At 40.8% G+C, this 18,287-nt stretch overlaps 1 protein-coding gene across 2 annotated transcripts in view; it reads right to left on the bottom strand.

The window, feature by feature from the left end:
- LOC119648983 (myocardin-related transcription factor A) overlaps positions 1-18,287 on the bottom strand; it is a 274,160-nt gene that overhangs the window by 101,357 nt on the left and 154,516 nt on the right. Inside the window, exon 1 of one of the 2 annotated variants that reach the window (XM_038050903.1) lies at positions 3,512-4,043. The exons of the other annotated variant lie outside the window; for it this stretch is intronic. Within the exon in view, the coding sequence (XP_037906831.1) occupies positions 3,512-3,593 (82 nt within the window). The 5' untranslated portion in view covers positions 3,594-4,043. Of the gene's footprint in view, positions 1-3,511; positions 4,044-18,287 lie in introns of those variants that run through there. 2 annotated transcript variants of the gene reach the window in all.

Here is an 18,287-nt window from a genome sequence, read left to right as displayed (position 1 = left end):
CCGAGGAATACATCTGGATTTTTAGTTCTACCATTTGAAAACTTATTGTTTGTCTTTATTTAGAAAGATTCAATAAAGCTAATATGACGTTAAAGGAAACCGAATAATATTTAATTTAATAAAATAATTTAAAAGAGTATTCATTCACGACCAAGAAGAGTCTTAGAATTTTTATAGGACTTTTATGAAGATTATAGTGCACCCATTAGCTCATCCGGTGTTTCATTGCCTTCCAACCAGATATGACCCGCAACCGGAAGTATCCAAACCTTGTGCGAGCAAAGAGTATTCAAATTATTAAGGCATTCTCATACCAGTTGAACATAAGTGCCAAAAGAGTGCCTGGTAAAAGCAAATAACTTTTCATAATAGGACTCCTGCTGCGGAAGTGCTTCGCCTTGCGTGCCAGAGGTGTTAACGTTGCTTGGTTTTCCGGACGAACTACTAGATGGTTATATTTGCAAAACAAGACGAGTAACTATACGAAAGTGGAAGTATTCATTCTATTAGGTCATAGTTGCCGATCTTTGGTACCAATCGCATGAAAAAGAGGAGAGGAGAGGAGTTTTCCACAAAATCGATAAATAAATACCTGAGGCTGCATCGCAGTGAGACATGGATGTTTTCAACCAATTTCGGATGATGTTGGCATACTGAATAGGTGGACTGATATAATTGGGTATTAGTTGGCAAACGACTAAGCCGACGAAAAATGAGGAAGTAATCCCTTAATCAATGAAGAAGAATGCGATATTTCAACAAATGGTCTGGGTGCACTCTTGGCATCCCTGGGATCATTCGTATATATGTTTGACAAACAACATTTGACAGCTAACGGTTTAGATTTAATTCTTTAGAAAAAATTAAAAGACCGGGTTGAATTTTAGGGATATCAAAGCAAGTTGAAACTGAAAGACCAAATTGCATTTTCGCCATATTTCCCCCTTTTACTTCCGTAAGGGATGAACGTCAGCAAAGCGTATGGAAAATTGTTAGAAGCTTACATTGACAATGTTGGATCGGCACCGAAAATGTTATATTAAAGACGCTCCACGTCAAATCATGATGCATATCCCACTGCTACCAGTGAGATTTGAACCGCGACCTTCCGTACGACAGTCTTGTGCTCTAACCACTCAGCTATCCGGACACACAGGGCAATGAAGTGGAACGCTAGAAATCAAAGACTAAGATCCTATGAAGAAGGGGTACTTATTAAATATTACTGATGCTGATTTCGGCCTAGAAAACGATCTCGATCTCTTTAATCGCCCGCAAATCACCCAGGGATCACATACATTTCAGCCAGAAAGACACACTCCTGCTACAGAATTCTGGTCTCAGTACATTTCTTCACGCGTTTTTCTGATTCGCACCAGTTTTCTTTACGTTGGAACATAACTTCATATCTTCCACCAAACAGATGTATGGAGGTCCAAGAACCACAAAGCATTACAAGAATTGGATTGAGTTCTCCCAATATCTATTCCAATGCTTTGTACCTCTCATGCCCGTTGTTTCCCCATAGATCTAAACAAAAGTTTAGTATATGAATTGCAGTACTTTGAATACATGTATATATGCAAAGGCTGCAAATTAAGTAGGTCATCCGTGGATATCGTCCTAAAGGCACCGGTAATATTCGGACATACAGTTCTTTGCAGTGAAGCTGGCGTATATTAAATAGTCTTTTGTATCAGCTTAAACTACCACATTACGGATGCATAGAGAAATATCGGCCTAATGATAGCAACAGGTATCCTGATTACCAAATGTCGTGGCAGAAGTTCTCTTTGCATAGCCCATGAGTTGTGAGATTTCATTTCATCTCTGCCTCTACATGTTTACTTCAGAGAAATATCTAGAATAACTTCTTGAAATGTTGGTTCTTCGGAGAGTTAAAGGGTTATTCCTCCGGGGCACAAACGGAGGAGGCAGGAACTGTTCAGTTTCCTCCTTTCTGTAAACAATACCGTTGTAGTTTTCTTTGGATTAACAAATCAAAGGCGCGCTGTGAACCTCTATGCATCGTTCCGAAGTTTCAGTTAACAACCAGCATAACCATGTCATCGGGTGTGTATCGGAAAATTTTGAAGTTCGCATATTACTGAGTCGAAATGGCGATAGTACATATCCTTCGGAGCAGCCTTTCGTTGCTTCTGTTGTCAAGTAAGGATAATTTCAGCAAGTCACGATGCCGGCGTTAGATCCACTAAATATATACTTCTTGGAAAGGGGTACAGTCAAAAGCCCCTTTAATGTTCACCAACGCCCCCATCAGGTACTCGCTTTTCAGAACTACGTTCACTACCTTGAAAATCAAGGAATAAAGAACAAACTCACAAGACTTCCGGCGGTGGTAAACATGTTGGTTTTCATTTAGCGGGTGTGACACTTCCCAGGGTATAATAATATTTTAGAATATTAAGAGGTAGTCAAGTAGCCGGAAAAATATCCCCTAGAAGTCGCTCTACATGCTCCAGCATCGCTAGTATTGATTCATAATATATAGGAATACAATAAAGAAGAAAAAAAGCCAACTCGATGAGCCTCTTAAATCAATGTGATTTTTCTCTGATCGTTTCTTTTATCTTCAATAAGATTTAAACCGTAACCTGAAAGCTAAGTGATTTATTAGGCCATCCGGGGATTGAGGGTCTGCCCAAGGAGCCTTTTTTATGTGAAGCTCTCACAGTATCACCTAGTTTTTGGTCCAAAAAAATAGTTGATGCTCTTGAAGCTTTATAAATTATATAAGTTCAATTGAGATTAAGAAGTTCCTTACATAATTTTTTTAATGGTTAATCATTTGGCGCCCAATGTGGGGATACTTATAAAAACAATTTCTTGCCTCGGTAATAAGTTTGAAAATTACAAAAAAATCTTAGTAAGGCTAAGGAAGAGCATAAGCAAAGCTTACGAAATTCCTAATTGAAGTGGAAGTGCCCTAATAATGGGACACAAATCAATATTTGGAAGAACTAAGCAAACAGAGATTGTGTTGAAGAGGAACAAAATATGTAGTCTGTGACGGTACAGACGACTTGAATGGATGATAATTGCTAATGCATTTAATCTGAACGCTGTCTGCATGAAAAACAACGGAAGAATTATAACAGTTATTTTTGAATACTCCAGTCAGAACTGACTCCATCTTAAAAATTTAATATACGAATAAATTTTGAATGAATATGGTCGTGGTGCATCTCAAAATCATTCAATCAAATCAAACCATTCAACAACCGACTTTCATGATGCAGCTTGTTCATCCACTGATCAAGACCGGGGAGAAAACCAGTAAATATTGGAGAAGAAACCATTCCGGAAAATAGAACCGTTTCGCCATAGCCAAAAAATTAAGAAATTGTACTCAATAACTGAAGTGAATTGAACAATCAAATCATCAAATGGTTAATGTTTATCGACCAACGAACGCATGTTCCTTAAGATAAAAAATACCAGCAAACACATGTTAACAATCGGACGAACACAAAGATGGCGCAAAACTCACTCAAATCTTCTAGCTGCGAGCCGGTCAGCAGTGACGGCATTACAATCGCGTGTGTATTATCCAATTCCTCCAATTCATACATCGGTGGTGACTTCTCCAACGTACACACCGCAAAAGATACTTCAAGCAAGATATGGTATGCTTTCACACACTCACAACACAACAACAATGGCGTAGGCCATGCACCAACACTTCCACAGCTTTCGATACTTGACTTTAAGATTGGCGAACGCTAATTGCGGGGGAGCATGTGAAACCGTGTGCGAATTTACGTAAACAATAGCAACACTCCACCGATCCCAATACACCATTAAACACTATTACGCACTCAACGTTCGTTAAAAATTCAAATTTTCAAATCTTCTCGCCTCATTTGCGTATTCTTTACTCTAGCGTTCCGGCGATTTTGGCAACTTTCTCAAGACTGACTGAACGCATAACAAACTCTCGGGAAAACACGAAAATTGGCCAAGTGTCGAATTCTGAGCGATAGCGTTATCTAAAATTGACTAGATTTTTTAGTTAATCAGCTACGGATTTAGATGTAAGATATGAGAGCTTCAGATATGAGTCGAGTAGGAACATAGATACAAAGTTAAACTGAAATTCAACTCGAATGAAGTAGAATTGGCTAGACACTAGCGGGACAACCGTGGTGCCTGGCCTCCAGCCGCAAACCAGGTGAGTCTTAATACACACTTCGCTTAAAAAAATATCATATGTACATGGGAATTATATGTGACTAGAATGGCAGCAAATTATACAGAAATCAGCTATTTTTCGAGGGAATGTTTCAGGTTTCGTTATCAAATGTTTAAATCATCAACGTTTCTTGGGACTTTTAGTTGGCGTTGTTCGTACTGGTGATGATCAGAATCTGGGATTCGGAAGCATTTTCTTTACAATCATTTAAACTAAATAGTTTCTCGATGCAGCATCAAACTGGCTATTGTGTCTCTTTCTTTAAAAAGGAGAATACAGCTCCAATAATATACCTGTCCGAAATTACAAAAAGTTTATATATATATTCTACGCTTGTCGGCAACAGTCCTCTTTAACGTCAGCAGTATAATTTATGGAACCCAACTTCATGAGCGCTTAAAGACTTACCACTAACATTTCACTGCAGAGTGTATTCGGCAACCTCACAGCATTTACCTGTTTCGAGTTCGTAAACATTGCTGGTGCAGATGTCGTCACCACTTGTTGTTGATAGCAGCACCGCCGAGTGGTGCTGCTGCTGCGGCTTCTTCATCTGCGTTTAATGGCTTATTCCGTTGGCTACCTACTCATTGTTATGGTACTTAGAATATGCTGTAAAATCCGACTGGCTCGGTCTAGTAATACCATTTAGCCAGGCTAGAGCGAAGTTGGGAAACACATATTGCCAGAAGAGAGGAAGACAGTCGGAAAGTGTTGCGATTCCTCTGGAAGTAGCAGAAGACAATCATGCTGGAGACCGAAGCTCACCATCAGGTATGAAGTACTTCGAGACACCGCGGACCGTTTGGAAGTTTTCATTGTATTTGACGTAGAACTGGTGTTTTACGTACTTCTCGGAAAAGGAAATGAGGAAATGTATAATGAAGGAATACAGTAGCGGTTTCGGGAATTTAGTACATTAACTGAATGAGTTGAATCTAACAAAATGATGGTTATCTGGTATGTTAACTTTTCGTCAAACAAAGGTCACTCACTCATTCGGGGCAAAAATCTGTTTATGTAGTTGAGGTCGGCATTTTCGGCGCCATTTGCTTCCTTTAATGATAATCGTTAACACCTAACGTATGAAAGCTGTTTTCGTCATCTCAAACTTAGATATTAGATGCAATTTTTGTGTAGTCTTTGTAACTATAATAGTTACAGTCATATTTGAGTTCACATCGCATATTGTCCTGTGAAGTTTGCCCACGTTGCCAACTTGTGAAGTTTTTTATTAATTGAATTCGTCCATTGTTTACCGCACTTGCCCCATGTTATTTAGAACGTCATGTACTAAGTAATAGAGACTGTGCCGTGTAGAAATCTTTGGAGGATTACACGAGAAACAATACCGAGCTTACTTCCTTGATCATCAAGAATTTACATTTGAACAGTTTTCGCTAGAGAATTGGAGCGACGACTTTGGTTAATGACTTCCCCAATAATCGTTGCTGTTTGGTCTCAGTAGAACTCATTGTATAGTGGGATTTGATTTTTCGGTAGGATATATTAAGTGTATTAAAAGGTTGCTAGTGAATTAGACACTGAAATCCTGGAAAAAGTGGCAGATATAGTTAAGTCACCCCTGCCTAAGGGGCGCAGATCACAATAGCGGTTGCAATGCCGGGAGATGCGGGAAACAGAATGATAAGTTGGACCCGAACTAGGTGACCAAAAGCGGTTCCAGCTCCTACGTGCGATGTACATGAGTACCTAGCAACATGCAGTTGATCCTGCGTATTTGTGAAATGTCCTACTTGACAAAGCTTTGGAAAATTGCAGATCGGATTATACAAATGCGTGAACTTTGCAGCTAATTAGCCGTTTGTGCATCACCATCTTCTTCGCAAGGCACTATCAAAGAGGAATTACCGAACCTTCGGAAGTCTTAATAAACCCCAATGCGGTAGATCACGAGCTCTTCACGTCATGCAAATGAACGCCATCGCGAAAAGCGAAATATCCTTCATGGTATTACTAACTACGTTGATCCATGCTCTTGGCAGGCAGACCAGCCAAAATACTAAAGCCGATGCTGTAAAGTTCGGCGGTCGACACCAAGGCCTTCAAATCTTTCACACTTATTTCAATTTTTTTATCGAAACTAACGCGGACGTATATGTTCCTTGAAAACACGAACATCATAAGTGTTAACCAGTACTATTCCAACTGTATCCTACAAACAGCACTACAATTGGAACATATGGCTAGGAAGCTTTGACACTCCATTTAGGACTTCGTCACGCGTCGGAGTTCTATGCCGCTGACGTGTCTCACCCAATCATTGGATAAGGGCGTTTTTTTTTCGCTTTTTTTCAAATTTTTCAAGAACTCTTTCAGACCCATCATCGCTCATTATTAAAGTACGCAGCAACTCATCCATCCATTTCTAAAATTGTTTCTTCAAGTGCCATGCTACCGGCCGCCATGGTCACCCTGAAGAAAAAATTAAACGGTATTTCAACGTTCAGAATATACCACGCAATATCTACCGCAAACTAGGATTATTAAAAAATATTGAAAGATAAATTTTTGGTACTTGTCAAACTTTTTTTGTAAAATTTAGTGCTTTTTCCCGCCTTCTTTAATGTATAAAGAAACCCGCCCGATGAATAGCAATTATCCTACTTTGCGAACCGTAAAAAAATGTTTCTTAATAAGCCGTGGAAATTTCAAAGAATTTCGTTAGGCAGATTTTGGGCTATGGTGTCACCATTTAAAAATTAGGATGTGATTATTAACCATAAAAACTTTAATTGACTTTCAATATGCTATACCTAGCCCATAAAAAATCAGTTTCTTCAAAAACACATGGAAAACCTTATTTTCAATTCTCGCTCTCTTAGCGAACTCATTCGAACGTCGTCCAGATCGGTAAATTCGCGCTTCGTTACGGCGATTGACATAAATCTGACCTATGACACTTTACCTGTTTAACATTATAATTTCTGAACGACTCAGAATATCGAAAAATCACTTTGCCCAAATATTCTCCACTATATCTAAATACAATTGATGATCCACCGAGACTAAACTAGTTTCAAAACGATTTTTTAATAATACTAATACTACTACTATCACAACCTGCTTCGACCCTCGACGCCTAGACACTTTGCATCGCAGAATTTAGCTATGTCCAAAGTGGAATTTATGATGAACATGTTACATGACATTCCTAGGACAGCCGGGGTCACGCCGTTCGGTCTTTTTGAATTTACTGTTGTGGCATTCGGTCTCCGGAACACCGCCAAGTCGTAGCATCTGAAAACGTTGGTCGTCACTACTGATCAAGACATGCTGTTCGAGTCAGCTTAGCTTAAGGCATTGAACAAACTATTCGGGTGGAACCACCCAGCCTCCAGGTTCGCAGATGTTAACACGAATGGATGCGATCCTTACACTTGTAGCAAAGAATTAGACGTCATATCATGCGAGAAGAGCAACGTTCATTCTTAAGGACCTTCGTTCTTGTTCTCACGTGTTCGTGAAAGTTGAACCTATTAAGAAGACACTAACGCGTCCACATCGCATCATCGATCATTTGTCGGCGTCAATCTACACCATTAACATGAATCGCAAGAACACGAAGATCTCCGCGGTGCCGCGATTATTAACTTAGAACCAGAAACGTATCTAAATGAACATTTTTCAAGGCACTGTCACACAGAACGTGAGAAACCGTGCTTGAATACTTACATCCAGTTTGCGCCGCGGCCAAATGAAACATGACGGAGCTTCTGGATGTCTCACCTCAGCGGGTACACGACCCGCACCGAATGTTACTAACTTTATCTAAGCAAATATCCCAGGGGCGAAATTGAATTGTATGGCAATGATCTCAGGAAAAATTGGAGTATTTGTTGCATTGATTGATAAGTGGCCACGAAACCACTCCGACTCTGCTTCCCTCTCTTTCCAAATTCATCATTTGGTCAGGGTCTATGATTCGTTGAGAGAGCAACCAGATGTCATCAGCGCAGTGGATTGAAGTCCTCCACTTCGTCCAGACAAGACTGCATGAAGAGCGTCACCGATACAAAAGAAGAGATAATAACGATAACTAGATGCAAGCCTTGGCGGACACCATTTTTGACCCTAAATTGCTTCGAAATTTTACTTCAACCAGAACCGGTTTCCAAGTCAAAAAAGTGCGTCTTGCGATGCGCGATTCGCGTCTGCTAACACTTAGCTTTCCAGAGTACAGAAGTGGATCGCCGTAAGAAAAAGAAGACTCTCTAGAGTCCTACCATTTTATTTAGCTTGGGCTCAGTGTGCCCAGCTAATAACGTTGGAATTTTCACTGGAATTTTCGATCAGGCAGTCTGGGAACCCTCGATACCGCTGTCGAGGATCGTGCGCACATTCCAAAAACTATAAGCTTTTTTCGATAGACAGAGGTCGTCGCCGTTAGGTCAGTCTTTATCCGAGGCGTTTTAAAGGTTGCGGTAACAGGAAAGTTTCGGAATTTGCAGGTTGCTACCCTACAAATTCCTATCTTTTTTAGTCGCCTTTAAAGACAAACAAGGAGGACTTTGAGTATGTTTTTGAATCGCAACATACAACGCAAAAAGTTTGATCCAACGCGGAACCGGCAAACAAAGGTAAACGCCTCTTCACGCACGATTTCGTGGAGAGATTCCTCTTTAGAGAAAGAAATCATCATAATGCTCTTATAAGGCACTTGCGGCAGCATTTCGGGCAACGTGAGCTCACAAAATACAGAAAGCTTAGGATGGATCAACTTAATTATGATAGCTTACCATTTTTATATAATGAAGAAAGCCAGCAATGAGAAAAGGAAAATGTTAACAATGTAAGCCATCTTATGATAACGATGGCAAAGAGCTAGCAATTATATGGAACTGTTGAAGAGACTAAGAATCGTTCGAAAAAATGCATCAAGTCAAAAAGAAGGGAGGAAGGAAAAGGAAGAAGAAGATTTTACTGAAATATTACTCTATCCATCAACTGAGATAATGATAATGTCCCTGCCATGTACTGAAGAGGAGTAGAGATGCAAGCCTCTCATGTGATGATCCAGACGGTTAAATTTGATAAAAATATAAATGAAGAGGAGAATAGAGCTTGCGAATAAAATGTCCCAGCTCTTCCCACTATAAAATTGAAAAGCAGGCTCTGCGCACACAAAACATCAACGGACCTGAATTGTGTTCAACTAAACTAAAACTTTTAATAAATCAGCACATACCGGAAATGTAAATGCAGCGTAAAATCTAAATGCAAAGTATAGACATTAGTGTCAGCACTTTACCCCAATAAATATGTTGGTCATCACATTGCACCCCGCAAAAGAATTTGTATTAAGCAGAAAGTTTGCTCAAGTGAATAACTAACGAAATAATCGGCAATTAAAAATCTGATGTTTCACTTGAAAGTTTTCTTTCTTCTTTAATGTACAAAATATTCAGGTCCGTAAGTCCTGTGCTATGGCCAAATAAAACGGAATCTCGGAGCTGTGTGAAGGGACAATATATGACAATTCAAGCATAACAGGGGGCTGAACGATATGTACGATAAACCAGAAGTCTTTATTGTAAGAATGTTACAAAAGCTCTAGGGGGTTGTCACATTAAACCGATGGACGACTCGAGGATACCCAATAAGGTATTCAAGGGGAAAATCGAGATGGACGATGTATTCTAGGGGAAAATCAATGATGATAGACCGGTCGGAAAACCAAAAGAACATTGAGAGGAGTGGAGAGAAGAGAGTGAACGCTGGCAAAATATTACTATTACGCAAAGGGAGCCTGTGGATGAGATCATTGAACTAAAAGGAATAGAGGTAGCGTAATATAATAATAATGATTTCGGAACGTCGACAATGTGCATTATCAATAATGAAACACCTCACCATCAATATTGAAATTAAACCCTTATCAGAAACCAGCTCCCTTAAACGAGCATAGTCATCTGTGACTAGGCCCTTCCTTCTAAATAGTAATTTTCAGGCAAGTGTCTGAAAAACAGACAACACTACTTCTCTTTACGGCGTCTCGGCTGTTCATAGTTACTGTTTACATGGTTGCCTTGATTATCATCCGGCATCAAGGTGGTAACTCTGCATTACACGCGATTTGAACTTCTATTGCAAGAGGTTTTTACGAATTTGAGGAAAGGTGTGTACTGTGACGTTTCAAAGAAAAGCAAAGATTAACTGGAAGAAAGTTCGGTAAAAATTTTATGGAGTGAAAAATTTGGAAAATCTAGGAATTTGATTCATAGAAGATAGAATTAGGTGGAAACACATAGACAAAAAAGTCGGATTGTAAGTTTTTAATTAATTAAATTAGCAATAAATGAAATGCTCCCCGTGGAAACGGGTTGGCTTTCAAGATAATATAAGACTAAAGTCGGGGTCAAGCAATAGACTGTAGGTTAAACCGATGCGGAATACAGCCTTCCGGGAACGAACCTATCTCTCTCGGGATTGATGTGTGGCTCTCCAGAAGGCAAGCTTGTCGTCTACCAAGACCGTTAGTGGGTGGTAACAGCCCTGTACAAGATGACTTCACTATTAACAAAACGCTACGAATCTAGACCGAGGAGTCGAAAAATACCACCCCAAACTAGGCTGTTATGCGCACCGTGACCGTTGGATAGTTTGCAGTCGAGGATAAGTGAAGGTATTCCAACGGCGCCCCACTGATACCTGGTCGCCTCAGTGAATAAGTCTGACCTTACCATGCTACGGAGAGGCTATGGTACGACGGACCTCGCGAAAAATAAAAACAAAGAAGCAGGACCCCGTACCGTACACAAACTGAGGAGTCTTGAAGATGTGTGAGGGATAGAACAAGGAGCTCGTGTTCACCGTCATACGCTTTCTACCAGGTCTTATACTGATAGACTGCACCTTGAACTGCCAGGATGAAAGGGAATGGAACTATCCACATCTGCTGAGGATGACATACCAGGGACACGCATGATGGTAGCCTACCTTCCCAAAATCGCATCGATTGAGACGCAGAAGCTTCTACGCCTCTTCATCATTCAAAACTTGGATCTCTACATTGAGAGTTTTTAGAAGGAAGAAGGAGAGCAAAGGTAAACTCTTTACGATGGAAGTAGACGACCGATGCCTGGAGGCGATTAGACGTACTAATTGTCTCACCAATTACAGATTTGGTAGCATACCTGTGCAAGTGCACAGTGGTAGAACCAAGGAAGGTTACTTCGGAGGACACATCATGTGGTGAGCCTACCTAGGTCTCCAACGCGAGGGTGAACTAACGTACTCATACGCAATCCCCCATACCCAGATCAGCACGCTTATCGGGCGAGACGATCAACCGAAACTGCTCTGTATCAGCTAAAAAAATGTATTACGGGATGCAATAGGAACAAAGGAAATAGGGTGGGAAACACCCTTTCTGGATGGGCAGGATGTTAGAGAGTATGCAAATAGAAGCACCGAATAATACAAATTCTATTGCTATGAACACTACTCAAGGTTGTCCGCAAGGTGGGGTGTTATCACCATTAATGTGGACTATAGTAGTTAATGAACTCCTAGCAGAGCTAACAATTACTGGAATATGCTGATGTTATTGTTTTAATCTGTAGGGACACTCTATGTGTCCGGGTGGCTCAAGTGGTTAGAGCGCTGGGCTGTCGTACGAAAGCTCGCGGTTCAAATCTCACTGGTGGCAGAGGGATTTGTTATCGTGACTGGATGTCGGATACCCGTCGACTCAGCTGCGAATGAGTACCTGAGTCAAATCAGAGTATTAATCTCGGGCGAGTGTAATGCTGACCACATTGCCTCTTACAGTCTACTGTTACAAACTTGAATGAATTGAATGAAGTCTTCTAACACACTTCAAGGCCTTGATCCAATATGGATTGTTTCGCCAACAATTATTATTATAATGTGACAGAATTCAAACCAACCTGCAAATCACTAGTAACTGGTGCAGAAAGGCGGAGCTATGCACAAATCCAGTAAAGGCCAATATAGTTCCATTCATTAGGAAGTGCAAGCTTGATCACCTGAGAGCCGTTCGATTAGTTACCAGGGAGGTGAAACGAGTAACAAAGGTCAAATATCTGGAAAACACATGTTGAAAACATATGTGAGAAAGCCACAAGGGCTCTGTTGACTTGCAGGAAAAAATGGGAATGCACCGCGAAAATGCAGTACTGAATATGCACTGCAATAGTAAGACCAATGATTACCTATGGGGCGGTAATCTGAGCAGAAAGTATTGAACTCAGCACAGCCAGGGAGTTACACAAACTTCAAAGACTGATTTCCGTGTACATCACATCTGGGGCAATGAAAACCTACCAAACGGCATATCTAGAGGTCTTTCTGCGATTGACTGACTGGGATTGAGTATCAGTGACAGACACACACAGCTCGCTCAGTAAGATCGGGATACTCTGGGTTTCCGGGCACATTGGACAATAAAAGGCAATAAAGCAGCGGACGAGCTGGCCAGGAAAGGAGCAGCGACACCCCTATACGGACCCCTCCAGACATGTTCTGTAAGTAGGTTCAGACAAAGGAGAGAGTACTTAATACCAGATGCCACATTGAGACACCTGGAGAAAACATAATAAAATTTGTGTCGATTATAAGTTTAAAAAACATACTATATTTTATAGGTATACTATAACCAGTAAAAGAGCACAATAGTTCTTTTAGGATATCGAAATAATTATAATTAAGACTGTATGCAAGTCGACAGACCGATCCTACAGCAATAAGTATTCAGTGAAAGAGGTGAATTGAATGACCATCCACCTTGACTATAATCAATCGTAAAAGATGAGCTACGTACATAAAAAACGTGAGGGATGGCTAAAATTGAGTGTTCCATCCACATCTCAGGGGGGGATTGTTTCTTTTGCACCAGTCCCTCTCGCGGCATATACAAAACTTCCTTTGTCTGAGATATGGTCCCCCCGCGGAAGATAATAAAATCCAAAAACACAACAAATCTGCAGAAATCCGCAGAAAATTTCTAAAACTGAACGCGCAGTGAAAGTGGAAAAGAAAAAACAACGACTCGACTGCATGAAAACTCGAAAGACTTGCGCCGCAATAAGGTTGGAAGACACATCCTTATATAATGTTTGTTCTAATTCAGATGTTGATGAGACTTGGTAAATGAGGTTTTCTCATATCTTCTATTTTTTTTTTTTTATGTTTGTTGAATCTCACGGGGCAAGGCCAGATAAAAGCAGCAGGATCACTCTCAAGACCATTCGACATCAACAACGGTCTACGACAAGGGGATGCGCTATCATGCGTCCTCTTTAACCTGGCCCTCGAGAGAGTGATCCGTGATGCTGAGGTGAATGCAAGAGGTACGATCCTCTTCAAGTCCACCCAACTACTGGCCTATGCTGACGATATCAACATCATGGGAAGAACCACCCGAGACGTACAAACTGCCTTCATCCAGATCGAGCAGGCGGCGCGAGATCTTGGGCTGCACATCAATGAAGGCAAGACAAAATATATGGTGGCAACGTCAGCACCGAAGACGAATCAACCAACAACATCAAACCGCACTGGTCAAACACAAGCACGAACAAGAATAAGGATAGGGGAATACAACTTTGAGACCGTTGAAAATTTCTTCTATCTAGGGTCGAAAATCACAACCGATAACAACTACGATGATGAAATCCGCGCACGGTTGTTGTCAGCCAACAGAGCCTATTTCAGCTTACAAAGACTGTTCCGCTCGAAACGTCTTACCATAGGGTCAAAGCTCTTACTGTACAAGACTATGATCTTGCCAGTCCTCATGTATTCCTCGGAAACTTGGGTTCTTAGCAAGAAAAATTGCGAACTCTTGGCCGCGTTCGAGAGAAGAATCCTACGAAGAATTTTTGGCCCCCTACATGAGGATGGACGATTCCGTAGCCTACACAATGACGAAATCTATGAGCGGCTCAATAGGTTACGGTGGGCGGGTCACTTAATCCGTATGGATGAAGATGATCCCACCCGGAAAGTCTATAAGGGCAATATCTATGGTAGGAAAAGAAGACGAGGCAGACCCTGCCTAAGATGGAGCGATGGCGTAGGTCAAGACGCCAGACAGCTTTTAGGGATATCGAATTGGTGGACCTCGGCGCAAAACCGGAATGTCTGGAGTTCCTTATTAAGGCAGGCCTAGACCGGATACCGGTTGTTGCGCCGTTGATGATGATGATGATGATGAATCTCACGGGGAGCTAGGGGGAATGGGGAGAAAGGGCCCTCAAATTAATTAATGTAACGGCGATAAGAAGTCAAACTACTGGCAGACTTTGTGCTTAGTCAATTAAAATTTATAAAAATTAAAAATTCTTAAGGAAAAATACCCCAAAATAATAATAATAATTATATCCCTCACGACTTGCCTTGATGTCTGGTTCAAACCATGCAGAAGTACACCATTCTGCATACGTGCTCGATATTGCGGGGAGTTCTCGACGTATTCTCCCATTGACCTACCACTACCAGCGCCCTTTTATCTTTTAACTAGGTAGGATCATCCGAATGTAAATGCTTGGCACTTAGCGCTAGTATTAGGTAAAATCCGGATCTGCCGAGATTGTGACAATATTGAGCACAATACTGGTTAGTACTTTAGAATAGTAGATACAATAGTTACATTTCGAAATGGGACTCTACCTGGTTATAAATTAGATAATTTCTGATATTCTTTTGGATTTTCGATTTTCACCCGCAAAAATTCCCAGAGGACACATCATCAATTTCGATTTGGGAAGTAAAGCTACGCGCGATAACGGACTAATTCGTCGCCACATTTCATTATAAATTAAATAACAAAATCGATAAATCAAAGTTCAACAAGCCTTGCGTCGTGATATAAATCTTGAGATTGTATTTAAATTCCAAGTCATGTTTTCTTCTTACTTTTCTTCATATTGTTAATATTCAACTTTGGGATGGATAAACCTAGGGAGAATGGCAATCGTCAGATTTATTACTCTTGGTCTATCCGCTACGCTGTGGTGCTAGTTTGCCGGCCCGGCGTCAATTTACTGTCCAGGTTCGTTGGATTTCCTCTCCTAAGACGCTTGAGTAAGCCATCGTGGTTAAATGTAATGTATGCTCATAGATTCCTAGCATTAACAATTTTTATCACGTTTTCGATTATGATAATCGGAAAGTAGTTTCTCACATTCTTATTGGCATGTTACACGCATTTGGTCAGGGTGGACACGGGGCCTTGTACTCGAATCGAGTTGAAGGACATTCAGGAAATGTGTCTGTGCATGTGATGAATGAATAATGAATGTAATTTCGCTTTTACTTTATAAAAATTATGTGCTAATGCTACTAAGTTCAATAGGAATAACAATACGATCTAATCCTAATTTACAGATACATAAGGACTATTCTCATTCGTGCAAATCAGAAACAAGCGCTGGCCAGCTAAAGCAGTTCAATTTGAAGCGCGTTCAAATTAAGAAATTTGTGAAATAATTCCAATTCCATAAGTGCAAGTGAAAAAATGTGATATTCGTACAATTATGCAAAAGGTAAATACCACCAGAGAAAAGTTTTTTTCAAAATAATGGGAACTTTTGTAATTTGTTTTAATGTTATGTGTATTTAATCGCAGATATCGATATCGAAATATACATAGATATCTGCGTTTATTTACACTAGGATTGTCCCTAAACCCAACCCCAACCCAACTCATTTCATTCAAAGTGTATGAATGGCATTCAGGAGACGTATTTTAACATCCAATCAGGAGAAAAATGATGTTACATGAGCCAATCGGAATAAAAAAAATCGACACTTTTTCAAAATGACCATATTTTGCCTTGTAATGGAGAGCGTATCCGACTGCAAGTTCCAATAAAATGTGTTATCCTTAAAAATAAATGATCACATATTTATTATATAAATATTTCAACAAACCGTTTCACTTGATATACGAGTACATACTTCCGGACATTTGATACTCACAATAAAAGCCACGTGCGGCAACTTACCTGCAAACAAAAAAGGAAATAATTAACTTTCGATTACAAAGCAAACAAATCGAGAAACCGGAAGCTAAACGCTTCAGGTACGAAAGGTTTTGTGTTTTTCTTAATACGTCGCACTACTATACTATACTATATACTATATTATGTGAGAATATCCACATGATGATATTGACATTCATAATCTTGAATTTGCAAAGAAGCGACAATTTTGCCGTATTATAACTTTGTTTGCGATTTCCACCAAACTTGGTGAGATCATGCTCCATGCTATTTTGTGGTGCTAGCATGAACTTAAGTGCGGTTTGCAACCAATTACTAAAAATTATAGTAATATACTATATCATTAACTTTATTTGTACAGATATCAGTATGAAAGATATTTCGATATAGCCTCTTGATTTTTTTCAGATTTTTCCCTAAAAGGAATGACCATTTTCAACCCGCGCACTCCCCACCTTTCCAGCAAATGTCAAAACTAAGACCGGCTTCGAAAAGTACTAACCGAGACCTTTAATTTGATATCCCACATGACTATATTTGATGAAAAAAAATGTACTCCCCTGCATGTATGGGGACCTCCCCTTAAATTCGCCGCAAGAGTATGTAATTCACTGTATGCATGAGCGTTCACAGTTCCCACCTTTCTACGAAATTTGGTGTCAATCGCTATAACCGTCTCCGAGAAAAATGCGTGTGACGGACAGACAGATAGACAGACAAACAGACGGACAGACAGACAGGCAGCTTCCGGATGAAGCCAAAGTGGTGGGTTACGCTGACGACATAGCACTGGTTGTTGTCGCAAAGCATCTCGAAGATGCTGAGTTATACTCAAGCGAGGCAATCAGTGCTGTTAAAAGTTGGCTAGAGAGCTCAGGTCTGACACTGGCGGAGGAAAAAACAGAAGCGGTCCTCATTACGAAGCACCGGAAGAGAAAGTACGCCTGTATAAGAATCGGGAATCATATCATCACTTTCAAGCCGACCATTCAATACTTGGGGGTGGTGATAGACAGGAAGCTCTTCTATAAGCAACACGTGCACTATGTTTGCGATAGATGGTCCACTGCTAATATGGCCCTAGCGAGGATGGTGCCGAAAGTGGGAGGGCCACGGCATACCTCTAGATAGCTAATAGCCAGGGTGATGGCCTCAATCATGCTCTATGCGACCCCAGTTTCGAGGGGGGCATTGCAGATATCAGTTAACACTAACAAACTGAGTGCAGTATACAGGAGAACAGCCTTGAGGGTATGCTCTGCCTTCAGGACTGTCTCAGATGATGCAGCATTCGTCATCTCTAGAATGATGTCGATTGACATCTTGGCAGATGAGATGGCGAATATATACAATGCGAAGCCAATCTCTTCCTTATTACAGTCGATTGACATCTTGGCAGATGAGATGGCGAATATATACAATGCGAAGCCAATCTCTTCCTTATTACAGACGAAGCACGCGGAGAGGGAGAGATCCATAAATAGATGGCGTTGGGAACGCTCGGGAAAGGGTCGGTGGACTCACAGGCTCATTCCTGCCATCAAGGAGTGATTGGAGAGACGACACGATGAGATTAATTATAATCTCACCCAGTTTCTCACGGCAATACCTGCACAGGTTTAAATTGGAGACCTCACCCGATTGTCCAAATTGCGGTGGAGTCCTAGAGGACCCAGAGCATGTATTCTTCGACTGCCCGAGATTTGTGGAAGAAAGGAGGAAATTAGAGGAGACTCTAGGAGAGGTTCTGGTACCAGAAAATCTGATGCCGAAAATGCTAGCACATCAAGAGATTTGGAATACGGTCAACTCCATGATCGCATTTATTCGAGATAAATTGCGAAAGGCAGAGGAAAAGAGAAAAGCGCGGTCACGTGCGCCGCGTATAAAAGAAATGGGATTAGGGTAGAGTGAGCTGACTCCGCTCCGTGATGTAACACCTTATGGTGGTTCCGCGGGGCAGGGAAGGAGTCGGGGGTGGTTTTACTAGGGAAAAAATCCCACTCGCTGGTGTGTCCAGACCAATGTCTTTTGAAGATTTCCACCTCCTCAAAAAAAAAAGACAGACAGACAGTCAGTAAACC

This window comes from Hermetia illucens, chromosome 2 (assembly GCF_905115235.1).
Source record: "Hermetia illucens chromosome 2, iHerIll2.2.curated.20191125, whole genome shotgun sequence".
NCBI classification, from domain to species: Eukaryota; Metazoa; Arthropoda; class Insecta; order Diptera; family Stratiomyidae; genus Hermetia; species Hermetia illucens.
Note: the sequence above shows the minus strand (reverse complement) of the source record. Positions and strands in the feature narration are given on the sequence as shown.